Source organism: Lineus longissimus, chromosome 13, assembly GCF_910592395.1.
Source record: "Lineus longissimus chromosome 13, tnLinLong1.2, whole genome shotgun sequence".
In the NCBI taxonomy this organism is placed as follows: Eukaryota; Metazoa; Nemertea; class Pilidiophora; order Heteronemertea; family Lineidae; genus Lineus; species Lineus longissimus.
Window position 1 is genome coordinate 1074728 of NC_088320.1, and position 18503 is coordinate 1093230.

General features: G+C 42.0%; 2 protein-coding genes across 7 annotated transcripts; both read right to left on the bottom strand.

The window, feature by feature from the left end:
• Positions 1-1079: 1079 nt before the first annotated feature.
• Positions 1080-10827, bottom strand: LOC135498294 (baculoviral IAP repeat-containing protein 7-like). 4 transcript variants are annotated; one of them, XM_064788544.1, is made up of 2 exons: positions 10689-10827; positions 1080-4138 (listed from the first exon to the last, which is right to left on the bottom strand). In XM_064788544.1, the coding sequence occupies exon 2, from the start codon at positions 4057-4059 to the stop codon at positions 3079-3081; it is 981 nt and encodes a 326-aa protein (XP_064644614.1). In that variant the 5' UTR covers positions 4060-4138; positions 10689-10827; the 3' UTR covers positions 1080-3078. The 4 variants fall into 4 exon arrangements, with proteins under 4 accessions (XP_064644614.1, XP_064644613.1, XP_064644616.1 ...); XM_064788543.1 differs by lacking the exon at positions 10689-10827 and adding an exon at positions 5110-5183; XM_064788546.1 differs by lacking the exon at positions 10689-10827 and adding an exon at positions 5099-5118.
• Positions 10828-10839: 12 nt separating this feature from the next.
• LOC135498290 (ataxin-7-like protein 3) lies at positions 10840-18442 on the bottom strand. Of its 3 annotated transcripts, XM_064788538.1 has the most exons (13): positions 18244-18442; positions 17823-17938; positions 17402-17418; positions 16976-17144; positions 16642-16736; positions 16319-16411; positions 15974-16071; positions 15581-15624; positions 15141-15209; positions 14909-14941; positions 14128-14267; positions 13674-13848; positions 10840-10968 (listed from the first exon to the last, which is right to left on the bottom strand). In XM_064788538.1, exons 1-12 carry the CDS (start codon positions 18268-18270, stop codon positions 13712-13714), a joined length of 1038 nt encoding a protein of 345 aa, XP_064644608.1. In that variant the 5' UTR covers positions 18271-18442; the 3' UTR covers positions 10840-10968; positions 13674-13711. The 3 variants fall into 3 exon arrangements, with proteins under 3 accessions (XP_064644608.1, XP_064644607.1, XP_064644609.1); XM_064788537.1 differs by lacking the exon at positions 10840-10968 and having other exon boundaries at positions 12013-13848; XM_064788539.1 differs by lacking the exons at positions 10840-10968; positions 14909-14941 and having other exon boundaries at positions 12013-13848.
• Between the last annotated feature and the right edge of the window lie 61 nt (positions 18443-18503).

An 18503-nucleotide genomic window follows, 5' to 3' on the forward strand; every position in this document is an offset into this window, starting at 1 on the left:
CCTTCGTTTCTGATTGAGACACGGGTCCTTCGTTTCTGATTGAGACAGGGGTCCTTCGTTTCTGATTGAGACATTGGTCCTTCGTTTCTGATTGAGACATTGGTCCTTCGTTTCTGATTGAGACAGGGGTCCTTCGTTTCTGATTGAGACAGGGGTCCTTCGTTTCTGATTGAGACATTGGTCCTTCGTTTCTGATTGAGACAGGGGTCCTTCGTTTCTGATTGAGACATTGGTCCTTCGTTTCTGATTGAGACACGGTCACAACCAGGACATTCTACCTAGTTGGCTGTCACAACCTCATCTTGATTGGCGACTTGATTCAATGAAGCATGCACCAAGTGAAAACCCATTTTCAGGAGACTTTCAATGTTTCATTCTGCTTGATGGCCTGAAAATGTAGTCTGAAGTAATAGGAATCCCCCCCCCCCCGAGTGATTTCTTCTTTAACAACACTAAACTGGGTTCCAGGGATACTTGATTCAATGATTCTCTAGTATGATAACTCATCAATGGAGTGCAATATTGCATTTGCCCCAACCACACTGTAAGGATGGAGACATTGCCCCTACTTTAGACATGGTGATACTACAGCAGGATTGTAGCGTCCTTGAGGCAACAGTTTGTAAATAAGACCAGATAGTGAATGGGAGACCCTGGCTGCTGCTGCAGCACCCCTCAATAATTTGCTGAAGAGTCGTAGCTGGAGCACTCCTGGTGCACACCAGTTGAGTCCTTGCTTTCCCATGCACAATAACCTTGCTTCCCTCTCCAAATTCTCACAAGGGGTCATACAGTAGAACCTCTCTATTGGGACTGGCAAGTGCTGTCCTCAACAGAGAAGTGTCCTGATTAGAGGTCAAATCAAATGGAAACCAATTTGGGACCAAAAGTAGTGTTCTTAATAGAGAGATTGTCCTTAATAGAGAGGTGTCCGCTAAAGGAGGTTCCACTGATAGAAGTACGCATCTGGGAGGGAAAGATGGGTCAAGAATTCAGAGATGCCCTCTAGCAGTAGTGGGTACAGCAGTGTCGTCCTATGTCGTACATGTAAGAACTAACCAACAAGAAAAAAGTTTTAATTTATCTTCTTGTATTTAGACTAAGTATAACAACTTAAATTTTAAATGATTTTCAAATTCTCAGTTATATGAAATTGTATGACATGGCTTATAACACAGTATATCATACATTTTGTAATATCAGCAAGGATACATTTCAGCCCTCACACTGTGGATCAAATCACGAGTTGAGTACTATATACAGTAAATCTGTAGCAGAGGTTGGGTGGTTCCTGTTCAGAAAACAGTATCCAGTTGACTGATTTTAGCATTGTCAAGGCTTGCAAAGGTCATACATAATATAGTGACAAAATCTGTGACAAAACTGTTTAAACACTATAAATAGTACATAAGTGGATATTCTGACAATGCAACAGCCGATATTGACATTTTTGCCGACAAAAGTAAACAGTATTCACATAAAGCAAGCTGACAAAGTTATTCAGGAAACATAATGGTGCTTTTCACACCGACGTATTCTAGTGAACACCGCCGATTTTTTGCAATGACTGGCCAACAAAAAAAAAAGAACAATCATCTGAATGATAACAAGGTGTGACCTGCTTTCTCATAAGTAGGTGATCAGAAAGGAGAAAAAGAATCAGGGGAAAGCAGAACAAATATTTATTTCTCAAAATATGTTTTTCTTGGAAAATGATTTTATCAGTCATGCTAACTTCCTGACGGTGTTCTATCTAAGTTGCTAACTTCCTGACGGTGTTCTATCTAAGTTGCTAACTTCCTGACGGTGTTCTATCTAAGTTGCTCAGGCGGTGACTGAAAGTATGATAGCTGATAAAGTGGCATCATTTAAGTTTTTCACAGACTTTTCTTCAGGTTTTTAAAACAGAATTTTGTGAGTATGAATATCTCAATCAATTTTGTTGTCAAGTGAATGTAGCTTGTCACGTACGTCATTTTGTGCAAAATGACTCCACTAGTAAAATGTCTACACCCGCCTTGGACTCCAAGAGCCAACTTATGACAAAGCATGTTGTATTTGCAATCAACAATATTCTGGCGAAAGCCAACATACACAAATATTTACAAAAATGCTTCATCCACTTCAATAGGTCATTATAATTGTTCATAGATCCCACATCCACCACCAGCAAGCCATTCCCTTGCACCCTCATGAAGTCGAGTTTTCTCCCTTGATACATGCATGTCAACCCAAATCATCTAGGCAACGGTTTTCATCAGTCTGTAGAGTGCATGGCCAGTCAACTGGGCATTCATTGCCAAGGAAATTCAGCATAACTTATTTGGATTGTTTTGCATCCAAACTTGAGAACGGCCATGGTAGATTTTGACCATAACGCACGTCCGTATTGATGATGATAGTGAGTTTGAAATAAAATATGCACAATTTTTATCTATTTTCCAATGTGTATTGATGTTGACGGCTCGAAAGTCGGTGTGTTTGGGGTCTGTGACAGCCTAGCTTCGCCATGGCATTGTGTACATGATGCATGGCAGCATGTACACGCTGTCATGTTGGAGTTGGGTTGGCACAGACTATATTTCTCTAGTGTCTTGTAAGCCTAACAAGGCTGGCTGTTTTAATATACAGATAACACTCAAATAAATGAATAAATATTGGAGCAGGAATATTGCTGCACTCAATTTGTCTCCTTTTTAAAATTGTGATGCCAAGTACAAAACCAACATATGGATATAAAAACGGCATTGATTGATGTTCCCGGTATGCGGATTTTGGCTGCCCATTTACAATCGATGTTTCCCACGGTGGGAAACATGGGAAACATCGATTGTAAACTGCTGGTGCAAAAGACGCACCAGCAATAAAGGCCGGTCAAAATGAATTGACCGCCTGATCGATGTTCCCGGTATGCGGTAGGCAACATCGATTGTAAACGGGCAGCCAAAATGGCTGTCCGTAGTTGCTGGTGCGAATGACGCACCAGCAATAAAGGCCAGTCAAAATGAATTGACCGGCCATGCACTCTCGATCCTTTGGCCGGCCAGCAATGAGGGGGAATCCACTGCTGGCCGGCCATTACGCTACAAAAACCTTTACCCTCTGCAAAATGTGATTGTTGCACCTGGGACAAATGTGCACCAACTTTGCACAGTCTTCGCACAAGACCATATGTCCACAGTTTAAAAGAACCACGTTGACCTCCTTCTTCCAACATTTTTTGCAGTACAGCTTTTCTTTCAAACTCTTGTTTTCTTCCTTGGCCTTTTTTACTGCAGGATCTAAATCCTCGCTTGCACCAGGAGATGCAGCAGGCCCAGTGAGGCTTGCAGCACCTAAAAAAGGATTATGGAGCTGAATACCAAGCATTTCAGCTGCATTCATTACAGCACGGACCAAATAACCATAATTTGGGAAATCATCTGCCTCTGTCTGGAGTTGTTCCCCAATCACCTGACCAACCAATTCTCTCGGATAACCCAATGCCATCAACTTTTTCACGTTGTCCATATCTAGCCTGGACCTGATTTCTCTTGGCTCGACACGTCTTATCACTCTCTTCGGCTTTGGATCAGGGGTAGTGTGTGAACTACCACTGGATGACTGAGCCAATGGTGTTGTACTTTCTGAAGTTCCGTAACGTGGTACTGAATATGCGGCCCGATGCACTTGGATACCGATGGTTGGGAGGTCATAAAATTCTAACACCGCCTTAACAAACGCCCAACCTTTGTGAAAATGCAGGAATTGGCAATCTTGTGAAAAACGAGCATGTTCAATCCAAGGGTCATCTTGTATGTCCCAAAGTTTGAGAGGAATCCCACAAAAGTAACACTCAGTTCTATCTTCGTCACCCTTGTAGAACATGCCTGCTTCAACAAGCGCATTCACATCAATTTTGGGTTTCGGCCAAGTCTTATAAGTGTCATGTCTCTCTATCCTGTTGGCGAACTCAGGCCACTTGGCAGCCGCGGCATTCAACTGTATCCCCTTTTCTCCATTTGATCCAGAAGAGGTCGGCCCGTCTGCTGATCCAGAATAAAGGTCTTCACCGTCCATCTCTAATCAAATTGCATCAATGGTCCAATTGGTCGAACCCAATGGACACTTAAACAGTTAAACTTAGCTTTCCTGATTTCTGAAAAAATGGAAAACAATTAATGAATTCGATTCCAATTCCAATTCAAACAGACTTTCTACATGCATTAAGTACAACACACATAACAATGTACATGAGCAGGCTTTACCAGTTGACATGAAGACAGTTGGTAAAAACTTGCTGCAAGGTCAACATTTGATAAAACTTTTGAAGAAAATTTTGCCAGACATCATATCATGATTGAATGGTCTTAGTAACAGCTACCCAAAAAGTCCCAGGGATATATGTGGAAAGTTTTAGTTCTTGTAAAATTGGATGAAATTTGAAGGATCTTCAAAAATTCACAGGGTGTGAGGTCAGGGGACTGTGGTGGCCATTTAATCTCACGGTTGATCGCACCAAATGCATAGATAGATCTGCTAGTGCTACTTGCTGGAGACTTCAGTCCTCAACCACTCACTCTTTTACCTCAAACACACACTGCTTAGCCTAAGGCTTAGCTGCAAGTTGCATTTTGCTGGTCGGAGTCGAGAGAAAATGAGCGACCTTTCCAACATTTGAGGAGTGTGCAATGGAAACACATGCAAAGGATTGCATGATTTGGAGGCCTAACAAAAGCCCTGCACTGGGAAGACAAGATTTAGGCTATACCAAAACGTCAGTAACTGGTGCAAGACCAGTTCTGGCTGCCATGGAGATGGTTGATTGAACTGTTTCGTCTTCAGTCATCTGTGACAGTAAATTGGACTTCTTGGTGTAGGCCTAATGAATGGTGGTTTGTCGAGGACGGTTTCCATTTTCTTGAAACACCCTGTAGAGTACCTGTCGAGACATGCAAATTGCAACGCATTGAAACTTGGCATTGAAACGTGCATCCGATGTTTTTTTTATGCGTGCACAACAGAGCAACCCGCAGGTTAAATTTTCTCAAAATTTTGTACATATGATGACATACTGTCCATGTTACCAGATGGACAGAGTTTATTTTAGAAAATTTACCAACAACGCACATTTTGGATGTTTTTCTTTTCAATATTTTCTTCTGAGGTAGCCATTTTGAGGTCTCACGACATAATACGGGTGACTCAATGTTAGAATGTATTCATGCGCAATGTCCGCCAAGCATGATAGTTCCAAAATGATGCACCTTTGAGGATCACACAGTGAAGGGTTATGATGACATTGAGTTTTATGACCTGACCTACTTACACCTGAAAAGTAGGTCACATTGACCTGAGTTTTTGTTTATATGTACAAATGCCCATGTCTACATATCAAATTTTAAGAGTCTAGGACTGAATAAATGACGAAACGGCTACCTTTGCTGAAATTTTTGAGTTTCACCTCTGTGACCTTCAAAAGTTGGTCAAATCAAAAACCCGTACATTATGTCATGCAGTCTTATCAGAAGTATCGACAGTAAAAATTGCATTGTTCTAGCTATGAGCGTTCATGAGATATTGACAAAATAAGTTTTTCAAAGATGGCCGACTGGAACCCATAAAGAAGGTCAAATGGCGATGATTTCTTTTGAGTCAAGCCATGTTGTCACAAGACATCCTCACACCAAGTTTCAACTTTCTAGACCCAATAGTGAGCAAATGTCCCCGTATTGTTGACGGACGACGGAAAAGACGTGATGAGATAAGCTCACCCATCAGTGAACTAAATGCCAGTGTTGATTCAGCGACATGTTATTAGGAGTTTCAATGAAATGGCCAGGGCCATTTTGCTCACCTCATGTGGAGGAAAGATGGATGAAGAGTATGGTATTGTGTCATGTAGTGTTAGGTTTGATGTAGGTCCAACCAATTACAATTTCCCCAAAATGGCCAATTTACAGTACATTTGACCTCGGTCTATACTTAGGAGGTATGACGACACGCAACCCCCACAAGATGCATCCTTGATCTACAGATAGTTCCTCACGGCGGTTCCACTATGGCTGCAGACTACTGTCATGCAGGTAGTTCTCTCGGCCAGCCATTCAGAACGTACAAGAACACACGTGACATAACCGGATCTTTCCGGGTTTCTTCAGCTATGTCCCTCGCAGCAACTAGCAGCTCATCTGCCAGACTGAAATAATTCACCTGTCTCTCAACAGCTACACGTGCACCATCCACCGGAAACCTAGACAGCATGTCCGCATTTGCATTCTTGGCTGATCTGCGGTAGTGAATGGTGTAATTGTACGCCATCAAAATCAACGTAAGTGCAACGCGGCAAGTGTTGGCACACCCGTGTGTGGCCCAAAGATCTTGGTCAGTGGCTCATGATCAGTGTAGAGTTCGAACTTCCGTCCGTAGAGATACTTACGGAACTTGGTCACACCATACACGATTCCGAGCGCCTTCTTCTCAATCTGCGCGTAATTCTTCTCACTGTCGGATAGAGAACGTGATGCAAACGCAATAGGTCTCTCAGACCCATCACTCATCATGTGCGAGATCACAGCACCCACGCCATAGGGCGAGGCATCCGTTGCTAAGATCAAGTCCTTCTTTGGATCGTAATGCACCAATACGCGATCACTGGTCAGTTCTTTCTTCACCTGCTCTAACGCTTTATTACAGTCCTCGGTCCACTCCCAAAGTACATCGCTACGGAGTAGATCATACAATGGCGAGAACGTACATGTAGTTGACAAGTTTGGCAAGTAGGCCCCAGAGTAGCCCACAATGCCCAGGAATGTACGCAATTCTGCGACGTTGGTTGGCGTTTTCGCTTTCAGAAAAGCATCAACTTTCTCCGGCACACACGCGCGACCCTCAGCATTAACACGATGACCGAAATAGACAACTTCCGGTACGCGGAACCTACATTTAGGTTGCTTGGCCACGATGTGGTACTTGTTCAACCGCTCCAAGACAGTCTCCAAACGACTCAGACACTCATCACGCTTCGTTCCCGTCAGAATGTCATCCAAAATACACCCAACCCCGGGTATATTGACCAACACACGATCCATGACAGACTGGAAAATAGATGGCGCTGTTTTACCCCGAAAGGCAGTCTCTGGAATTGGTGAAGACCCTGATGAGTATTTATCGTACACAGCGGCTTCGACGCCTCAGTGAGCTCCAATTGTTGGTATGCCTGGGTTAAATCTAACTTAGTGAACGCCTCGCTACCAGTCAGCGTAGAGAACAAGTCATCTGTCGTAGGCAATGGATATATATTGTCCTCCAACGATTTATTGATTGTCACCTTAAAGTCACCACAAATTCGCAGTTAACCCGATGCCTTTGGAACAACCACGATTGGAGAAGCCCACTCGCTGTTTTCAACCTTTTTTAAAAATTCCCACCTCTGCCAACCTGTCGAGTTCAAGACAAACTCTAGACTTGATGGAATATGGGACTGGCCTAGCCTTACAAAAGATCGGCGTTGCGCCCTCTTTCAGCTTCAAGTCTACCTTGAACCCACTAATAGTACCTGTTTGCCCACTATAAATACAGAAGGGTAACGCTGAATGAGCTTATCAACCTCGGGGTCATCACTGAATACACCAAAGATTTGCTTCCAATCAAGCTTGATGACCTTGAGCCAATTTCGGCCCAATGGCGACACTTTTTCACCCTTTGCTACTACCAGGGGTAACTCAGCTTTTTGCCCCTTATAAACAACAGGCACACGAATTTCTCCGACCAAAGGGATCTGATCTCCTGAATAACTTTTTAAAGGAATTTCACTTTCCTGAATAGGCACCGATGCGAATTGCATGCGAATTTCATGCGATATTACGGATACCGCTGCGGCGGTGTCCACGACAAAGGACACTGATTTATCGCACACCTGCACATCAACCTTAATCTCAGATCTTTCCGTGGAAGAATGAACAGCATACAACGCTTCCGAATCTGAATCTGAATCCTGTGTTTCTACATAATACGATCGTTGTTTCCTTTGCGTTCCTTTAGCGCCACCTTTTGGAGCTGATTGCTCCTCCTTGGTTCCTTTTTTTATTGACAAACCTTTTCGAAGTGATTAGCTTTCCCGCATTTACGACACTCGACTGCCAATCTGGATCACGTCCAAAGTGACCTTGACGACCACACCGAAAACAACTGCCACCCTTAGCACCGCCTTTTTGAAATCGACTTTTGTCCTTTTTCACACCTTTGCCTACTTTTGTGACACGATTCACACTTTCGGATTTTTCCTGCTTCCCACCAGAACCCATTGACTCTAGCTGATACTCGACAGGCACGTGAGGTTTGCAATAGTCTCTCCAGCGTCTATCCTCCTTTTCTAATAATTTTCTCCTCAGCTTATTTGACAGGCATTTTTCGATAATTTTATCTCTTATGTCCACCTCCTCATTATCAAAACTGCAGTACCTGGCCTGCTTTTTTTGTCTCGCAACGAATTTATCCACCGTCTCAACGTACTTTTGGGCCATAGCCCTGAACATATGCCGTTCGTAGGGTTCGTTGACCTTCCCCACGAAGTGGCGGTTCAGTGTACGCATTGCCTTTACATAGGCATTTGCACGGTCCGGAATGGGGTTGCCGTCAGCGTCAACTTCAATCGTGGGGGGGGGGGGGGGGGGGGGGCCCAGGGTCGGCCAATGTTTCAAAGAGTTCCTGGACCACTGGGCCAGCGCAGTGCAGGAGTAAGGCCTTTTTCTGTGGGTCCTCAACGACGGCCTTGGCCTCGACAAAATATTATAAAAGATTTCCGCCATCTTTCCCAGCGGGGACAGACGGCCGCGACATTTCCTGCCAAATCAAACCTTTCGACGGCTAATAACTCGCCTGAAGACAACGCCATGGCTCGTTCTCACTCAGTGACAGTTCGCCTTCCTCGTCGCCAATGTCATGTACCACTCAACAGATATCTTCTGGGTATAATAACGTATTTATTTGACTATACTCGGGTTTACAAACTGGCTCTTAGCGCCATGCTCACTGACTCATTACGAAATTGTGCACAACATTATCCGCGACTATCATGACGGTATACTGGGTGTGTCATATAAATGCCATAAAACACCACACTATGGTAATGGTAATTGTTTCCTATCTGTTTATATCTTAGGGCTTATTTTTGAAAACTTTATGGAGTGTGCGTGCGGGTCCAAAAATTAGCAAGCGATGCCTTCCAGTGGCTAAATAAAAACAAGAAACTGACAAACTGCTGAGTCAAGTAAAAATCGCGCGCTAAAATAAAATAACCGCTCCAGGTAGGTCGTCCAGTGTGAACTCTGGCTAAAGTACCTGGAGACAAGGTACCTAGTGTTGATTATCTCTGTCGACTTCGTTCGCCTGTGGCCCCTCAGCGCTGCACTCACTGAGACATGCGAGACGAAATGGGGATTCCCATAACCTCATTCGTATGAATAAATTAACATGAAAAGTCAAGGACTTAGTGCGCCCCCCTTTAGGTCGGGGGAGCGTAACGTTTTAACCGAGTACAATGGAGGGGACCCCCCCCCTCCCAACCCCCCATGTTGGGACCATCCATAGTTCCTTCCGACACATTTTTGTTTTGGTAATACATTGAACATTGTCCTTAGTGAGTGTAAGCCACTGTTATATATAATTCGGGGGGACATCCCCCATTTTGGCCTTGCGGCCAGGCATATTGTTCACCATTCCTTCCCTCCAGTTTTTAAAAGTAGTTCATATTTGTTTGTTCCAATCATGGCAAATTGGTTCAATGATGCTAAAGAGAGACAGGATAGTTACTCCCTTCACAGACCGTAGTTTGTTCGTTGTCCGCTAGGTTGCAGAAATTCGGTCATTCATGGAACTCAAGCCAATTTGCTCGCGCAATCGGCGTTTGGATTTTGATTATGATGTTGCTTGTGAAACGCTACTGAATACGACAATCAAGATGTACAGACCGGGGGAGCTGGCAGTACGTACCCATAAGTCTTTGCGGTAGTCTCGCGCGTACCGGATATAACCTATCAAGCGTTCTCCTTCAGAGAAATACTGCGTTGCGCTCAACTGCCAATTATGCATTAGTCTGGTGGACACGAGGTTGGCCTTAAACTTGCTTGAAATCGAAAATTTGGACAACACACGTGTACTACAGCGCAAACGGCAGCATTCTGACATATAGAAACATGTGGTCTGATTCTATTTTTACTTGTCATTAAGTGATCACGCGTCCAACCTCGTATGCAGGGTAATGTGGCTTTCTCATTGGTCGAACGTTAATTTTGTTCACAGCCTTATAAGGCACTTGAGCGCAACGCAGTATTTCTCTGAAGGAGAAAAGCTTGATGGGTTATATCCGGTACGCGCGAGACTACCGCAAAGACTTATGGGTACGTACTGCCAGCTCCCCCGGTCTGTACATCTTGATTGTAGTATACCATTGATTTTTCTAGTTATGTTGGTTTTTTATCGGGGGTGGTTCAAAAATAAGGAAAATATTTCCCCAGGTGTATAGCTTAAGCGCCCCGTCCTAACGGGGGGGGGGGGGGGGGGGGGGCGTAGTATGAATAAAATTAATGAATAAATAGTAAGTAAATATGACGCCCCTGGGAGTGGTCTCTGCTGTCCCTGCCTATCAGCGCATTTAATTTTGAAGACATTTTGACGTTTCAGAAAACATTTCATATGAGTTAACTTACGTGGTATACAATAATGGTATTCGCTTCGACTGCAAGTGCAATGATATTGATATCAGATACACTATACAGGCTGTCGACGATCGATAGCTCCACAGTCCACGACCGACTCAGGACACCACCGCCTATAATTGCAAGGGTCCATCCCGGGGGATCCCGTAGGAGGCCTATATGTGTCGAGCATTGGGGGCTTTCATCAGAGGTCGTCTGTTGGAATTATATATTGTCCATTGGGATAAGTTTTTGAATTAGAAAGCAAAACGGACGTCCCAGCTGTGGTAAACTGTAAAACGAAACCAGCAGTTTAATGAGTAAAACACCATTTTCTCTAGAATGGGCGATAACCAGGGAGTTGCATTTTTATAAATCATCTATAAAATAATAAGAATTTTTGGAATATAGTTGAACATTCAACACGACCGATCGGAATGAACTTCATTTTTCGTTTTACTGGGCATGTACATGTATACATTTTTGTCTGTAGACATGCACATACTTCAGGCTGGCGGCAGGCGATTTATTTTTTCACACCAGGTGCGGCCATTTTGTTTTCCATATATAGCATAATTTATGCAGCATCGTCATTGCATGCAGAATGTACGTTTTTCGAGAAAAAAATTGGGATCCTTGCGAGAGCTAAGCGAACTAATTATCGCGCGCTAAAACAAAAGGTAGGTCATTCAGTGCGGTGACCGGCGCGCGAACTCAATGGGGATTTCCAAAACCAAAAACGTCAATTCATTCGTATCAATAAATGAATAAATTATGACGCGTTTGCCATATATGGAAAACAAAATGGCCGCACCTGACAAATGGGTTTTCCCAATGGAATTCCCCTTCGAAATTCGGTTAGAGAATTAGAATTTCAAGACTCAACCAATAATGAGTCTGCTTACAGACCTACGAAAGCCCAGAAAGGCTCATTCAATATTCAAAATTCAAAATTCGAAATATCCAACAACTATTGATGTTTGAATTTTGAACTATGGTCTTCTTTGACTTCAAAATTAAAAAATTTCAAATATTGAATAGCATTCCGCGACGTTACAATTTATAATTCATTAATTCAATTTATTGCACAACTACCAAAGGATAAGACAGTATGGCAGTACATATATACAAATACAACACATTCAAAAATATTTTTAAAAGAAAGTTACATGTATATGGTAATTAAAATAAGACCACAATGACTTATTAATTAGTGCCCCTGAAGAGCTGTTTGTCTTTCTTCAAAGGCTTTTGAGATAAAAATAGCGGTATCTAAAATAATCTTACTGTCATTACTACTTATAATAGAAATAAAATCCAGATTTGAAAATAATTGACTACATTTATAAAAATTTATACTTGTGAGATACTCGTCTCTTAATTTATTGTTAGAGGGACATCGTGCAAAAAAGTGAAACTCGTCCTCGACAACGTTACACCCAAAAGGACAGAGACGCTTTTCAAACTGAGTACCAAAGTGTCTACCTTTTTCGCTCACAAGGTCATTTGAATAAGATATTGATGACGTTTTAGTCACGTGACAGTCGGACATCGACACTTATTCCTACGAATTTGAGCTTATTTCAAAGTCAATTATCTTTGACCCTGCATTGTTTTTAGCGTGAATGATACCATAGAGTCAGAGAGAGAAATATTCAGAACAATTATGTAGTATTTCCAACACTCGGACATGTGCCAGATTGAATCTAACTGCCCTAGTTAGAAAGCCTGAATCCATTACGAAACCGCATGTTTGTCCGACATTGCCTGTAATTCAGCGATGGGGAAAAAGAGGGCAGCAGCTGCAGTGACCTCATTATCGCGGAATGCTATTTACCTAAATTCACCATCTTTTATAAAAAAACACAAATAACTTTTCACCACTGAAGTGTGAGACAAGACCACCATTGATTTGTTAAGCCTTTTAGCAGTTAAATTGTAAATGTTTGACCGCGAAGCATCAAATACTGCGTGGGGTTGTGAATCTGAAATTTTGATATGATATTCCGGACAGTCGGGCAAGTAAAATGGTGAAAAGTAAACTGGTAGTTGACCGTGGAAGTTTTTTGATAATCGACAAATTGGACTGACATTGATATTTCCACTCTTTTCAGCCAACCATCAATGGCATGATCTAGGGGTCACTACGCACGCATATGCTATGAACGGACGTCTATTATGTTTTTAAAATACTTTTTCTTTATTTCTTACCACCATTCAATATTTGTTAAAATTTCAATTTTGAAGTCCAAGAAGAGCATAGTTTAAAAATTCAAAGTTCAACATTTGCCGAATTTTGAGTTTTGAAGTAAAAATAGCATAGTTCCAAATTCAGAGTTCAATTTGTTGAATTTTTAATGTTCCGTTGCATACATCCAGTAACAGTGCTGATCCAAATTCAGACCAACCAAGTCCAATACAGGAAGTTTGTGAAATTCATGGGTCTCACACTGTATCTAGGCCGGGTCCATACAACCAACAATCAGAAAAAAGATCACAAAGAAAAACAACTTGAAATGTGAGAATTTATTCTGCACATGTTGCAGGAAAAGAGAAGTCAATGTTACGTATATTCTCAAAGACTGGGGGCATATTGTGATGTGTGTCGATTGTGCAAAGGGGGTGCATACTTGCAAATATTGAGAAGATCTTAGGCAGGTCACTTTCTAAAATCTTCAAAAGTATCATTCTGTAGCCCTACAAGCTACAAATAACCTTACTTGGACTAAAAGTGTGACATTACTTCAAGTTCCCTTCCCTTTGTAAGTTCATATACAAACACCAACTGATCACTCAATACCACATCACTTAGTTACAGGAGAAAGACACCCTATACCAAACCATTGTGGGTGTTGTTGTGGCATACGCCATTGATGGTAGTTATGTTGCCATGAAAGTGCCCAGTACTTCATCACTTGCACTTCAATGCAATTTTGTTTGAATGATCGACCAATGTAACTCATTGAGCAAAACAAAAAGAGAAAGTACAATACGTACAGGAGTATCACCTTAAAGCCTTAGATATGTATTTTACATCAAACAAACTCGTACAAGTTGCCAGCATCCGTTGTAACGGCACTGTTATCTCTTGATCCTGGTCTCGTTAAGGTTTTTTTCTTTTTCTTGCTTGACAAGTTTGATTTACACTTCTTCCTCTTCTTTGAACTGTTACCTGGAAAACACAGGAGTTGAATAAACGTATGTAACTCTCCTCTATATAGCCCTTGTAAGACTTGTAGAAGGAGCTGTCATTTCACCTGAACTTCAGCTACTTCAGTTTTGGCCTTCATATATCAGCTCTGCCCTCATGGTGTTTGGTGACACAAGAAACACCTCTTTGAACTAGACTCCTGTTCAGTATCAATTCCCTAAATCAAACCTAAGCCTTCCTCTCCTGGATGAACTTACATTACTGGAAATGCTTGAAGTTGAAGAAAAAAAGTCAACTTACTTGTAGTAGTAGAAGTAGAATCGGCAGGTGAAGGAGCAGAGGCGGCCTCCCATTGCAGTGTGTCCCGCATAGCTTGACTGTCTCCATCATCGTACGTGTCGATGTCAACATGAATTTCATCAACCGGGTCGAGACAAGAGCTGTAAGAAGAGAGAGAGATGGTCCATTGAGTATACCAGACTGGAATATGCAGATACATGCTCAAGATGTGACCTGACAATGGCATCTCGAGCTCGGGCCGACACATGTGAGCTGGAAGTTAGACCACAATCCAGAAGCATTTGACAGTCACAACTGTAAATAAATGGAAGGCAGGCAAATCTATCTGACAGCGTTTTATACGCTGCTGCTGTAGGTAACGTTCAAACAATACACACAAGTCATTCTTTACTACAAACTGTATCATGACATGAAAGACACACTGTAGAAGCAGGTTATTTAAAAAAAACATAAAGAGAAAAAAATTAGTACACATACAGAAGGGAACATGCTACTTTTAGAAGGATGGTTAGACAATGTTTAAAAACAAGATTAAAGATTCACAGTCCAAATTAGAAGAGAAGGATATATGTCCTATACAAAAAATCATAAAAAATGCTAGTGTAGCAAGGTCCATCACTCATAAAATTCATGGTTTACAGCACATCCAGGACAAAGACGACCTGGAACTGGCTACTCTTAAATTAACCTATGAAAAACTCGTGCATTAAAATAGAAATTAAAGCTAGAATTTAGTAATAAAGGATGCTACTTCTAAGTCATCTACGCTAGAAGATAGTACCTCCTCTCATGTCGTGTACGGCAGGAATAAGGCCTGAAACACCACGAAAAAATTCACAATTAAGAATAAGAAAAAAGGTAGAAATCTTGCCTTTGATTGACATGTGCATGATGTAAATGTACACAGGTAAAATTATTTAATGTATCTGACTGCCAAAGACACATGGTCATTTTAACCAACAAGAAAGAGATGTCACATATATGAACTCCTCACCCTATGCCATCACACTCACCTTTGCCCAAGGAGATACCCTCGAACAGCTTTCCTCTGGTCGTCAGAATGCTGGGGACATTTCATCGATCTGGAACAAGCATATCATTATGAAATTTGAGAGTGACTGAGTAAGACATTTCGCCAGTAGTTGGAATGCTTCGGCCTTTGACTGAGAAGATAAAACTTTTCTCTCATGATTCAGTTAGTACTGGTCTTTGGGAAGGTATTTCCAAAACAACTAGTACAGCTAATGCTGCGAGGCTTCTTCTCTAGTGATAAAAATTGGGGAAACACAGACGCTGAAAGTGTGAAGATCCCATTCAAGTGAGAGGCGCGAGTAACTTGTGATCGAATCCTTCTCCATGCCTGTAGATCCAGGACCACTTGACCAGTTACTTTGCTGGGATCCACCCATTGAGGCACAGAAAAGGGTTCATAGCAGACTTCCTGACAACGCACCTGGTACACATCTTTTTTGTATGCTCCGATATCACACCACAAGTCTGAAAATAGAAGTAACCCAATTAGTTCTTTCAGTGACGTGCAAACAAGCCATTTAAACTGCTGCTTCCTGCAATAACATGTATACCAGTAATCACTGCTACGTGTGACAAAAAGATAGCACCACCAGAATGAAGTTATCATGCAATGGACTGGTGTTCAAAACTTCTCAAAGTGCTCAGCAACCTTTTGAATCGGGTAACAGTTGGCAAGATTTGATAACGCCTTGCTCTCCAAATGCATGAATGATAACTAGACAATGTAGCCATAACTCATTCAAAGATCTTAAGCATGTCGATTACATCTGATCATATTCAGAAATCGACCAGAACGAATTCTTTTTAAATTTACCATGAGTAAGAGTGACTTCCTTTCATCAAGGGTCATCGATTCGTACATCGGTGGCTCAATCACAAGAGGCTGACTGTGGACATCACCACCGGTTCCACCTGAAGATGAGAAAGGATTGAAACATTTGCAATTCAAAGAGCCAAGGTTGGGGTACACATTCACATAAAAACTGAGGGAAATGAGTGACTCAGAAGTGACCATACATCATGCACATGGAAGCAATGGGCTCACTGATTTAACTTGTTGAACTAGTTTGCTTTACAAGAATGGATGGGACCCCTGACTGTCTGAACACTTTGTGGCCAAGCGTCAGTTGCAAGACATGAAATTGGCAAACGGACTAACCACCATTGAGCTTTGTCTTCCCATTTTTTGGCCGACTTGACTTTGTCTTCAGCCGAGGAGAATTAGCGTACGCTCGGTCTCGCCTCCTTCGTGCTGAAAGTGAAAAGAAAACGTTAACTTGGGTCGTCTTTCAATCCAGCTTGGAATGCTAACAGGACCTAGTTTCTCACTGTACTCAGCATACATGTAGCAAGCTGCAGTGCATTTCCTTATCAGCCACGAGTCAGTTGATAGACCTCTCTTATAAGAAGGCAGTGACAATGTTAGCCATTCAAAACCAGAAGCCCTGACACGCCTCAGTTCGACCGTATTTAAATCTGTACCTTTCCTATCATTCCACTCGAAGTCTTGTTCATCATCACTGTTCTGGAGTTCATTATCACTGTGGTTCTCCTTCTTCACACCAGCCCGGGCGATCCTGAAATATCACAGCTCGGAAATGACAGTACTGATATGTCAGGAAAAGATATGGATCATGGTGTCTGCAAAGAATGTACTCTAGGGATCTGCCGGGTACAAAAGAATTGCTTATGAAATGCATCATTTTTCAAGGGTTCAAAAATCCAGATCATCCATGGTCCATTTACAAGTCAAATCGGCAATTGCTGTCTAAAGACATTTTCATTGTATTCATGAGTTCACTTTCAATGGCCGTACCTTCGACTTGCAATCCTTGAGCTGTTCCTACCCATTCCCATACATTTTTCCAGGTGTGGGGCAAACCTAGAGGCTGCAAGATTCCTACTACAACTTGGACAGACACACTCCAGCTGTTTCTTCATTGGGACCTGTCCGAACACATCAAGGCCTTTCTCATCTACGGTTTCTTAAATGATAAATTGATGCAAATTTCCAACTTAGCTGCTGTGTTAGGACACTCGAGTGTTCAGAAAATTTACCTTTTTATAGCCATAGTTAACAATGAATTGATATAAAAGATGAAAGTGTCGAATCAATCTTTAAAAACATCATGCTAGTTCTTTACTCAACTACTAGCTAGCAGTTAACATGTCTTAGTTGCTTCAACTACAGGCTTTGATTCAATCCTACAGAGATAGCATTTACAAGATATGTTATACTTACTGAATGCAATATTCGACCTGAAAAAGGGAATAGAGAATAGCAGAGTTTGGACAAATTCATTGATTTGATAAACCCAGTTTACACACACGACAATATTTCAGCCCATCACTCATAAATATTTTTGTCAAACTTCTTCAGCGGTTGTATTGTACTTTGGGAGTTAAATTCTCCAGGTCCAGGGAGTACTGCTCCTCCAAGGCGGGATGCCACAACAGTTTTTTGAACCAACTGGGTTTCTTGGCCTGGTGACTGCGTCTTGGACAGTCTTCTCATCAGTTAAAGTGTTGATGGATTTTACTGGATGAATATCTTTATTCAATCAGACAGATATCTCGACTTACTACATACATGGTTACACAATCTGCTGACACTAACATATTCATAACTCTGTGAATGATTGGTGTTCACTTTCACCACTTACTCTGGATCCAGGTCGGCCAAAAACAACGTCCCAATCTTAGCACTGCGATGAGTTTCGAAACAGACCCCCAGTGTCATTTCATCGATCAGATCATACATCACTTCAGAATACAATTCCTGAAACAAATAAAATATGGGTCATCAGGCAACTCTATTGAAAACTATAGTTGTCAAGTTGTGCCATGGCCACGCATGCCAATTGCCAGCATATCAATGGTCACGGGGGGGGGGGGGGGGGCGTAGAGCAGTACATATCTAATAGTATACTCTGGTGCATATAATAAAGTTAAAACCAAGCGCTACAGGTTGGTGCCAAGATTAGAAATTTAGTGGTAGTCTTTCTGCACTGCATTGCACATCAGTGAAATGCATGCATGCATGAATTGAATGATTGAATGAATGAATGAATTGGTAGGGCCTACCTGGGCTCGCCGAGATTCCGAGGCCATTTCCCCGCGATATTATTTGGTTCAACGACTTGCTTACACTGTAAACAACTGTTCATTGGGTAAAGAAACGTTTGCTTATTAAGTTCAACATCGTTTTTTGTAGCGTCGTTTTGGCTATTACTGTGTTTCACGAAATTTGACAGAAATTTTTTTGATAAACCTCTGCGGCAAATCGTTGTGGTTGTCGCTTTATGATAACTTAGGTCTCATTAGGGACTTTTTTGTATTCATGC